Raw genomic sequence first — 12,220 nt, 5'->3', positions numbered from 1 at the left:
TCAAACTTGTCATCTAGATGACCATAAGCTCTAAGACTCACAAAGATAACCAAACAACAACCAAGAAACATGATGCAAGGATGCAATGATTTGAGATCTCGACGAACGATACGATCAAACTACTCACTTGAGAGCCCCCCCTTGATAGTACGGCTATCGATCCTATAACCCGGTGTCCCAACTACCACCATGAGACCGGTAAAATAGAAAACCCATCAAGGGCAAACCTTTGCCTTGCACATGATCCACTTGAGCTAGATGATGATGATCTTGTCCTCCTCAAGATGAACCACCTTTCTTGATTGCGTTGGGTCGATGGAGACTAGAAGATTGCTCCCCCATACTCCACTATGGTTGAGCCACTCTTCGGCACATCTTCACAAGTCCATTGACACCACAATGGATGGCAAGCTTCAAGAACTTGATCTCTTCGTGATGCTCCACTTGAACTTGCACACAACAATCTTGATGACGATCACCACTTGATGTCATCCTCTCCATGGGTTGAGTGATATCTTCCTCTTGACGCAAGCCCATGAACACGTACCTAACCCCACATAGAACTCTCACATAGACCATGGGTTAGTACACAAAGCACAATGGACAATGCTTACCATGCCATGGGATCACTTGATTCCTCTCGGTACATCTTCTACGCTTTGTGAGTTGATCAACTTGATTCACTCTTGACTTAGTCTTGATCAACCTTGAATCTTTCCATCTCTCTTCATTTGGATGATGTCTTGAAGGTAAACATGAATGGTCATACAATCTTCTTCTTCAAGACATGCTTGCAATAAGCTCAACTCTCACATGACCAATCTTTGGATAATTCCTTAATAGCACCTTGGTCAACACAAACTCTCCTTGAAACCAATACATGTACTCCAAGAAAAGCCTATGGACAAAACCTTCAAATATAACTCAAGGCAACCATTAGTTCATAGAGATTGTCATCAATTATCAAAACCAAACATGGGGCACCGCATGTTCTTTCACATGTGGAATGTTCATATACTTCAACAAAAGAATCTACCAACATCCTGAAATTAATAATTTGCAAGAATGCCGATTTTCCAATGATAGATTTGAGAACCCTCATAAAGGTGCAATTATAGAAACTAGGAAAACATAAAGCACACTCTTAGTAAATAAATGCATTTTAAGCTTAATAATTACAAATGTGTGTAAGATCAACGTGGAAAGTGTTGAGTATAACTATTGTATCCCCCCTCAAAACGCATGAGTTGTGTCATTAACGTGAAAATGTTTATATTAGATTTCAGAAACATGTTTATTTTTGTGAAACACAATGTAAACATAGATACTCACCACACCACACACAAAGGAACTAACTATGTGAATTATGCTTAGTTCGTGAAAATGAATTATTTTGCATAAATAAATAAAATAAAATTCAAGAAGAGATTTAAGAATTTACAAAATTTCCATGAAATTTTCAAATATATACAATGAGAGGTTTGGCTTAAGTCCAACAGGGACACTGCAAAAATCAATGCCGATGTAGCCTTTTTTCGTGGATTCGGGTGATGGCGCAATAGGTATGGTCATATCCGACGATCATGTTATGTTTCTTCCGGAGTACTATTTGTCGTATGCTCCGGGTCGATATTGCTAGAATGGACGTGCATGCATGAGCATGTCTCCGTTTCTATTCAAAATTGCTCTGCATACGATGCTTTTCTCGTCCGAGCAGCATGACCACAGAGGAAATCATCTCAAAACGCTACGGCCGCAAAATGAATTATCTATGATTGTCTCTAATCATACAATGTTGTACATGAACTCGTCGTACGCATAGCAAGGTTCGTTTCTGATCCTAAAAAAAAGCAAGGTTCGTTTCTATTTCAATAATAAGGCCAGAGGCATAACGGTATACGCAACGATGTCACTAAAATGTACAAACAGTCAAATAGAAATTTGCTCAAGAATTGGCGGTGATATTCCTTGGCTGCAAGAATGAATATCCAATATTGTCCTTTTGGAGGGAAATACATGGCATGCTCACTTGCATATATCGGCGTGTCATCCAATCACAGTTATCTAAAGAGATTCCCAGCTAGCCATATCCACAAGATCCACAAGTATATCTGATCTCCTTGTGGCTCTCACTCTGCACCAATGACATCCAAGATACAGATTTCTTGCTATGCACCTCTCTCCTGTCAGCTTACACCAGTTCAATTTCCTCTGCCCGTCCACTGCCTTAAGAAGCCCATTGCCCCGATCCCCTTAAGCCATCTCCACACCCACTCCTCATTCTTGGAGAACACATAGAACCTCCATCGATCAGAATGGCTGCAACCACCATGTCACTCTCTTCCCCAGCCTTTGCCGGCAAGGCAGTGAAGAACCTGCCATCGTCGTTTCTTTTCGGGGAGGCTCGCGTCACCATGCGCAAGACAGCGGCAAAGGCCAAGCAGGTTGCCTCCGGCAGCCCGTGGTACGGCTCTGACCGCGTGCTCTACCTCGGCCCGCTTTCTGGCGAGCCCCCGAGCTACCTCACCGGCGAGTTCCCTGGTGACTACGGCTGGGACACTGCTGGGTTATCAGCCGACCCTGAGACCTTCGCCAAGAACCGTGAACTGGAGGTGATCCATTGTCGTTGGGCCATGCTTGGTGCGCTCGGTTGCGTCTTCCCCGAGCTGCTCGCCCGCAACGGTGTGAAGTTCGGCGAGGCTGTTTGGTTCAAGGCCGGATCCCAGATCTTCAGTGAGGGTGGCCTCGACTACCTCGGCAACCCAAGCCTCGTGCACGCGCAAAGCATCCTTGCCATCTGGGCATGTCAGGTCGTGCTTATGGGCGCCGTTGAGGGTTACCGCATTGCGGGCGGACCACTCGGTGAGATCGTAGACCCGCTCTACCCAGGCGGCAGCTTCGATCCGCTCGGCCTTGCCGATGACCCTGAGGCATTTGCGGAGCTCAAGGTCAAGGAGATCAAGAACGGTCGTCTCGCCATGTTCTCCATGTTTGGTTTCTTTGTGCAAGCCATTGTCACCGGCAAGGGTCCACTTGAGAACCTCGCTGACCATCTCGCCGACCCTGTCAACAATAATGCTTGGGCATTCGCCACCAACTTTGTTCCTGGGAAGTAAGCTGTCTTGCAGACCATGCTTGCTGTGAGGTGTGTCGTCATGCGCGTGATATGTACTATCATGATGTAAATTATGAGGATTCTGTGCAAAAACATTACAAGATTTGCCTGCCTTCCATCTCACGCCCCGTATTTGATATGGCTATTTGATCTGATCATCTGAAAAAAATACGCCGGGCTCACATTTATTTACACGTGTCTTCCATTGACGGTTGAACATATACCACAAAGTGTTTTATGTAAATTATTTACTTGACGAATTGACGCATAACCAAAATAGGGAATACTGCTCCTAGACACCCTATATAATCTAGAATTTTCTGTTTGTTTATACTTAAACATATAACTTACAGAGAAACACATTCAAATTTAGAGGAACACACACACACACACACACACACACACACACACACACACACACACACACACACATTTACACATTTACACATTTACACATTTACACATTATAATTCACTAGCAAATATGCCCGTGCGTTGCAACGGGAGACAAAAAATTATAGCTGACCAAATAAGTATGACTTAATATCCTGATATATGAGCGTACTCTGTTTTAACACAGTGGCTCACCATGTTGCTATTTTTTTCTCACCCTGGCCGATGATGGTCGCGATGTCCACGTGATCATAATGCATTCGACATGGTAAATTCCAAGGCTATGAGTTTGCTAGTGCATGCCACACTTGTCATTATGTTGCACACGGGAATGTTTAAAACTTTAAAAACAAATCTCGTTGACCACGAACTACTCCCAACGCCAAGACATATAAAGACTTTCGAAAAACTAATTAAATCCTTGACATAAAATACTTTTGAATCAGTGAACATTTTTCCGAATCGACAAACATTTTGTTTTGAAAATTTTTATTTTCTCAAAAAAATCATGAACAGTAGTTTTGTTTACAAAATAAATTAAATGCATGAACCGGTTTCGAATTCATTAACATTTTTTGACTCAACAAACATTTTTTGAGTCGATGAACTTTTTAAAAAAATTGGGGAACAAATTTTAAAAAACAAATATTTATTTTTATTTTTTTGTGAACATTTTCTAAAATGTCATGGACATGTTTTTCAGATTCCCGAATCATTTTTTTCAAAATCATGAACATGATTTTATTTCCCGACCATTTTTTTTCAAATTGTGATTTTTTTTATAATTTTGCGAACATTTTTGCAAAACCACCAATATTTTTTGAATCTTTAAATTTTTATGATTTTCTAAGCACTTTTTGAATTCACATACTTTTTATGATTTCTCAAACATTTTTTTTGAAAAGTCGCACCATTAGAATATCAAAAACCCGAATTAATTTAAACAAGAAAGAAGAAAGAAAAAATAATGAGAAAAAAAAAGACAAAAATGTAAAATGAAAAAGAGGGGAGTGAAGCCCGCACATGGGTAGGACATGCGTGAGAAAAGAAAGATAAAAGATGTGGAAGCTCGGGATCGAACCCCCACTAGTAGAAAAGGGTCTAATGTGCAGCTCATTACTCCCGGTTTGAAATTGAGCTGGCACTAATGTGACCATTAGGGCCGGTTCCAATGGCTAGGCGGGCCGCTCTCACTAGTACTGGTTCGTGGCGACCCTTTAGCACCGGTTCGTGCCATGAATCGATACTAAAGAGCATGGTGGCAGGATGTTGACTCGGGCCCGTCCAGCACCTTTAGTACCGGTTCGTGCCATGAACCGGTACTACAGGTCTTCCTACATATAAACCCTTCGTCCAGCTCGCTCTGTTCTTCCCCCTTTCCCCTCTCCTCTCTGTTCTTCCTCTCTTCCCCTCGAGCTCATCACACATTTTGCCCAAATTTTGTCAAGATTTGAAGGCCCCCATCCATTCAAGTGATTAACAAGGTGAGCAACTTTGTCCTTTCATCTCTCATTGCTAGATTAGCTCTTGCAATGCTTTATATAGTGATTAATTTGTGGGTTTTAGTAATTTGGGAGGAGTTATATGTGGTAGTTTATTTGATTTATATGCAATTTTAACTTAAAATAACACTTAGTTTGCATATGTAAGTGTGGTTTACTTAGCGCCTTCCCGTCTCCGTCGTAACCACCGTCGATCGTCCGCACCGACCCGTCGCCGGCACCACCTTGTGGTGAGCCTCTTGTTCTTATCTTTTTTGTATAAAAAAATCATGTTTGTGTGATTTAGATATATAGTTACTTGTATAATTATCTTACCCGTACGTTGTTTGTTATACATAGTGCCATGGTTTTGATATCCGCCCCCGTCGGCCCTCGTCCGTGTTATGATTCAGATTTGGTATATTCTCTTTTAAAACTATTTGTTGCATTTCATGTTTATGACAAATTATGCCCACCAAGTTGACATAGATGTTTTTATCTAGGAGGTATGTGAACCGGAAATTCCAACCGAACCTATTGTCGAGAGGTTAAATTTAGTTGAAAGAGAAAATGAGTATTTGAAAGAAAAATTGAAAATAATTGAGGGGGAGAAGTTGGAATTGGAGTTGCATGTTGCCGATGTCGTCGATGATCACAAGATCAAGATGGAGAAAATGCGGTTAAAAATTAGAAAGATTAGAAAATATGCCATTGATAGTGAGGCTTGGTATCATTATGTTGTTGGATCAATTGTTACCTTAGTTGCGATCTTGACCGCATTTGTTGTTGCATTTAAATGCTTTAGCTAGAGAGTTATTTGTATGTTGCATTTAAGTGTTGTATGGAGTTTATGTATGAACTTGTATTAATTTGGTATATTCGGTGGTGTGTAATGAAGATGCGCTGGCAATGGATGTACGATGACCGATGCTCTCCCAGTTCGTTGATGGCATGCATACTTTTCTGATTGCGGCTCAGGCAAACAAGCGGGCGGATGGTTTTATGCCTTGTCCATGTGCTGGCTGTAAAAATGATCAAAATTACTCTAACTCAAGAAACCATTCACGTCCACCTGTTTGAGTTCGGTGTCATGCCCCACTATAATGTTTGGACAAAGCACGGAGAAAGAGGGGTTATGATGGAAGACAATAAAGAAGAAGAGGACGACGATAGCTATCCTGGCCATGGGTTCCCTGAACACAATGATACAACAATGGGGGAAGAAGCTGAGCCAGCAATGCAGGAAGAAGCCGAAGAAGAGGCATCAGATGAGCCCACTGATGATCTAGGTCGGGCCATTGCCAATGCAAAGAGAAACTGCGCAAGTGAAAAGGAGAAGAAGAAGTTGCAGCGCATGTTAGAGGATCACAAGAAATTGTTGTACCTGAATTGAGAAGGTGACAAGAAAAAGTTGGGCACCACATGTTGGGGAACGTAGTAATTTCAAAATTTTCCTACGCACATGCAAGATCATGGTGATGCATAGCAACGAGAGGGGAGAGTATTGTCTACATACCCTTGTAGACCGTAAGCGAAAGCGTTAGCACAACACGGTTGATGTAGTCGTACGTCTTCACGATCCGACCGATCAAGTACCGAACGTACGACACCTCCGAGTTCAGCACACGTTCAGCCCAATGACGTCCCTCGAACTACGATCCAGCCGAGTGTTGAGGGAGAGTTTCGTCAGCACGACGGCGTGGTGACGATGATGATGTTCTACTGACGCAGGGCTTCGCCTAAGCACCACTACAGTATTATCGAGGTGGACTATGGTGGAGGGGGGCACCGCACACGGCTAAAAGATCAAACGATCAATTGTTGTGTCTCTGGGGTGCCCCCTGCCCCCGTATATAAAGGAGCAAGGGGGGTGCGGCCGACCAAGGGGAGAGGCGCGCCGGGAGGAGTCCTACTCCCACCGGGAGTAGGACTCCCCCCTTTCCTAGTTGGATTAGGACTTGGGAGGGGGGAAAGAGGAGGGAGAGAGGAAGGAAGGGGGGCGCCGCCCCCCTCTCCTTGTCCTATTCGGACTAGGGGGAGGGGCGCGGCGCCCAGCCCTGGCCGCCTCTCCTCTTCTCCATAAAGGCCCACTAAGGCCCATTAACCTCCCGGGGGGTTCCAGTAACCTCCCGATACTCCGGTAAAATCCCGATTTCACCCGGAACACTTCTGATATCTAAACATAGGCTTCCAATATATCAATCTTCATGTATCGACCATTTTGAGACTCCTCATCATGTCCGTGATCACATCCAGGACTACGAACAACCTTCGGTACATCAAAACATATAAACTCATAATATAACTGTCATCGTAACGTTAAGCATGCGGACCCTACAGGTTCGAGAACCATGTAGACATGACCGAGACACGTCTCCGGTCAATAACCAATAGCGGAACCTGGATGCTCATATTGGTTCCCACATATTCTACGAAGATCTTTATCGGTCAGACCGCATAACAACATATGTTGTTCCCTTTGTCATCGGTATGTTACTTGCCCGAGATTCGATCGTCGGTATCTCAATACCTAGTTCAATCTCGTTACCGGCAAGTCTCTTTACTCGTTCCGTAATACATCATCTCGCAACTAAATCATTAGGTACAATGTTTACATGGCTTAAGTGATGTGCATTACCGAGAGGGCCCAGAGATACCTCTCCGACAATCAGAGTGACAAATCCTAATCTCGAAATACGCCAACCCAACAAGTACCTTTGGAGACACCTGTAGAGCACCTTTATAATCACCCAATTACGTTGTGACGTTTGGTAGCACACAAAGTGTTCCTCCGATAAACGGGAGTTGCATAATTTCATAGTCATAGGAACATGTATAAGTCATGAAGAAAGCAATAGCAATATACTAAACGATCGGGTGCTATGCTAACGGAATGGGTCAAGTCAATCACATCATTCTCCTAATGATGTGATCCCGTTAATCAAATGACAACTCTTTGTCCATGGCTAAGAAACATAACCATCTTTGATTAATGAGCTAGTCAAGTAGAGGCATACTAGTGACACTCAGTTTGTCTATATATTCACACATGTATCATGTTTCCGGTTAATACAATTCTAGCATGAATAATAAACATTTATCATGAAATAAGGAAATAAATAATAACTTTATTATTGCCTCTAGGGCATATTTGCTTCAATCTCCCACTTGCACTAGAGTCAATAATCTAGTTCACATCATCATGTGATTCAACACCAATATTCACATCTGTATGTGATTAACACCCATAATTCACATCGTCATGTGACCAACACCCAAAGGGTTTACTAGAGTCAATAATCTAGTTTAAATTGCTATGTAATTAACACCCAAAGAGTAGTAAGGTATGATCATGTTTTGCTCATGAGAGAAGTTTAGTTAACGGGTCTGTCACATTCAGAGCCGTATGTATTTTGCAAATATTCTATGTCTACAATGCTCTACACGGAGCTACTCTAGCTAATTGCTCCCACTTCCAATATGTATCCAGATTGAGACTTAGAGTCATCTGGATTGGTGTAAAAGCTTGCATCGATGTAACTCTTTACGACGAACTCTTTTATCACCTCCATAATTGAGAAACATATCCTTATTCCACTAAGGATAATTTTGACCAATGTCCAGTGATCTACTCCTAGATCACTATTGTACTCCCTTGCCAAACCAGGGCAGAGTATACAATAGGTCTGGTCCATAGCATGGCATACTTTTATAGAACCTATGACTGATGCATAGCGAATGACTTTCTTTCTCTTTCTATTTTCTGCCGTGGTCGGGATTTGAGTCTTACTCAATTTCATACCTTTGCAACACAGACAAGAACTCTTTCTTTGACTGTTTCTATTTTGAACTACTTCAAAATCTTGTCAAGGTATGTACTAATTGAAAATCTTATCAAGCGTCATGATCTATTTCAATAGATCTTGATCCTCAATATGTAAGTAGCTTTACTAAGGTCTTTCTTTAAAAAACTCTTTTCAAACACTCCTTTATGCTTTCCAGAAAATTTCTACATCATTTCCGATCAACAATATGGCATTCACATATACTTATCGGAAAGGCTGTAGTGCTCCCACTCACTTTCTTGTAAATACAGGCCTTTCCAAAAGTCTGCATAAAACCATATGCTTTGATCAACTCATCAAAGCGTATATTCCAACTCCGAGATGCTTTCAACAGTCCATTGATGGATTGCTGGAGCTTGCACACTTTTTTAGCACCTTTAGGATTGACAAAACCTTCTGGTTGCATCATATACAACTCTTCTTTAATAAATCCATTAAGGAATGCAGTTTTGACATCCATTTGCTAGATTTCATAAAATGTGGCAATTGCTAACATGATTTGGACAGACTTAAGCATCGATATGAGTGAGAAAATCTCATCGTATTCAACACCTTTGAACTTGTCGGAAAAACCTTTTGTGACAAGTCGAGCTTTGGAGATAGTAACACTACTATCAGCGTCTGTCTTCCTCTTGAAGATCCATTTATTTTTTATGGCTTGCCGATCATCGGGCAAGACAACCAAAGTCCACACTTTGTTCTCATACATGGATCCCATCTCAGATTTCATGGCTTCAAGCCATTTCACGGAATCTGGGCTCATCATCGCTTCCTCATAGTTCGTAGGTTCATCATGGTCTAGTAACATGACTTCCAGAACAGGATTACGGTACCACTCTGGTGCGGATCTTACTCTAGAAGATCTACGAGGTTTGGTAGTAACTTGATCTGAAGCTTCATGATCATCATCAGTAGCTTCCTCACTAATTGGTGTAGGAATCACATGAACTGATTTCTGTGATGAACTATTTTCCAATAAGGGGACAGGTACAGTTACCTCATCAAGTTCTACTTTCCTCCCACTCACTTCTTTCAAGAGAAACTCCTTCTCTAGAAAGGATCCATTCTTAGCAAAAAAGATTTTGCCTTCGGATCTGTGATAGAAGGTGTACCCAATAGTTTCCTTTGGGTATTCTATGAAGACGCACTTCTCCGATTTGGGTTTGAGCTTATCAGGCTGGAACTTTTTCACATAAGCATCGTAGCCCCAAACTTTAACAACCGACAACTTTGGTTTCTTGCCAAACCACACTTCATAAGCCGTCGTCTCAATGGATTTCGATGGTGCCCTATTTAAAGTGAATGCAGATGTCTCTAATGTGTAACCCCATAACGATAGTGGTAAATCGATAAGACATCATAGATTGCACCATATCCAATAAAGTGCGGTTACGACCTTCGGACACAGCATAACGTTGTGGTGTTCCATGTGGCGTGAGCTGTGAAACTATTCCACATTGTTTTATATGAAGGCCAAACTCGTAACTCAAATATTCTTCTCCACGATCAGATCGTAGAAACTTTATTTTCTTGTTACGATGATTTTCAACTTCACTCTGAAATTCTTTGAACTTTTCAAATGTTTCAAACTTATGTTTCATTTAGTAGATATACCCATATCTGCTTAAATCATCTGTGAAGGTGAGAAAATAACGATATCCGCCACGAGCCTCAACATTCATCGGACCACATACATCTGTATGTATGATTTCCAACAAATCTGTTGCTCTCTCCATAGTTCCGGAGAACGGCGTTTTAGTCATCTTGCCCATGAGGCACGGTTCGCAAGCATCAAATGATTCATAATCAAGTGATTCCAAAAACCCATCAGCACAAAGTTTCTTCATGCGCTTTACACCGATATGACCCAAACGACAGTGCCACAAATAAGTTGCACTATCATTATAAACTTTGCATCTTTTGGCATCAATATTATGATTATGTGTATCACTATGATCGAGATCCAAGAAACTGTTTTCATTGGGTGTATGACCATCGAAGGCTTTATTCATGTAAATAGAATAACAATTATTCTCTGACTTTAAATGAATAACCGTATTGCAATAAACATGATCAAATCATATTCATGCTCAATGCAAACGCCAAATAACATTTATTTAGGTTTAACACTAATCCCGAAAGTATAGGGAGTGTGCGATGATGATCATATCAATCTTGGAACCACTTCCAACATACATCGTCACTTCACCCTCAACTAGTCTCTGTTTATTCTGTAACTCCTGTTTCGAGTTACTCATTTTTAGCAACCGAACAAGTATCAAATACCCAGGGGCTAGTATAAACACTAGTAAGGTACACATCAATAACATGTATATCAAATATACCCTTGTTCACTTTGCCATCCTACTTATCCACCAAATATTCAGAGTGTTTCCGCTTCCAGTGACCATTTCTTTTGCAGTAGAAGCACTCAGTTTCAGGCTTTGGTCCAGCTTTGGGCTTCTTCACGGGAGTGACAACTTGCTTGCCATTCTACTTGAAGTTCCCTTTCTTTTCCTTTGCCCTTTTCTTGAAACTAGTGGTCTTATCAATCATCAACACTTGATGCTCTTTTCTTGATTTCTACCTTCGTCGATTTCAGCATCACGAAGAGCTCGGGAATCATTTTCGTCATCCCTTGCATTATAGTTCATCACGAAGTTTCAGTAACTTGGTGATGGTGACTAGAGAACTCTGCCAATCACTATCTTATCTGGAAGATTAACTTCCACTTGATTCAAGTGATTGTAGTACTTAAACAATCTAAGCACTTGCTCACTAGTTGAGCAATTCTCCTCCATCTTTTAGCTATAGAACTTGTTGGAGACTTCATATCTCTCAACTCGGGTATTTGCTTGAAATATTAACTTAAACTCCTAGAACATCTCATATGGTTCATGACGTTCAAAACGTCTTTGAAGTCCCGATTCTAAGCCGTTAAGCATGGTGCACTAAACTATCAAGTAGTCATCATATTGAGCTCGCCAAATGTTCGTAACGTCTGCATCTGCTCCTGCAATAGGTCCGTCACCTGGCGGTGCATCAAGGACATAATTCTTCTGAGAAGCAATGAGGACAATCCTCAGATCATGGATCAAATCCGCATCATTGCTACTAACATCTTTCAACACAGTTTTCTCTAGGAACATATCAAAATTAACATATGAAAATAACAACGCGAGCTATTGATCTACAACATAATTTGCAAAATACTACCAGGACTAAGTTCATGATAAATTTAAGTTCAATTAATCATATAACTTAAGAACTCCCACTTAGATAGACATCCCTCTAGTCATCTAAGTGATCACGTGATCCAAATCAACTAAACCATAACCGATCATCACGTGAAATGGAGTAGTTTTCAATGGTGAACATCATTATGTT

General features: G+C 41.3%; 1 protein-coding gene across 1 annotated transcript; it reads left to right on the top strand.

Annotated features, from left to right (window-relative positions):
* Positions 1-2,222: 2,222 nt before the first annotated feature.
* LOC123113821 (chlorophyll a-b binding protein of LHCII type 1) lies at positions 2,223-3,231 on the top strand. Its single transcript, XM_044535132.1, has one exon. It carries the CDS (start codon positions 2,316-2,318, stop codon positions 3,114-3,116), a length of 801 nt encoding a protein of 266 aa, XP_044391067.1. The 5' UTR covers positions 2,223-2,315; the 3' UTR covers positions 3,117-3,231.
* Positions 3,232-12,220: the final 8,989 nt, after the last annotated feature.

The sequence above is a fragment of the Triticum aestivum genome, chromosome 5B (assembly GCF_018294505.1).
Source record: "Triticum aestivum cultivar Chinese Spring chromosome 5B, IWGSC CS RefSeq v2.1, whole genome shotgun sequence".
Classification (NCBI taxonomy): domain Eukaryota; kingdom Viridiplantae; phylum Streptophyta; class Magnoliopsida; order Poales; family Poaceae; genus Triticum; species Triticum aestivum.
Note: the sequence above shows the minus strand (reverse complement) of the source record. Positions and strands in the feature narration are given on the sequence as shown.

Excerpts from the sequence above, each read along its gene's own strand:
- LOC123113821 (XM_044535132.1), top strand. The coding sequence starts at position 2,316 with ATGGCTGCAACCACCATGTCACTCTCTTCCCCAGCCTTTGCCGGCAAG.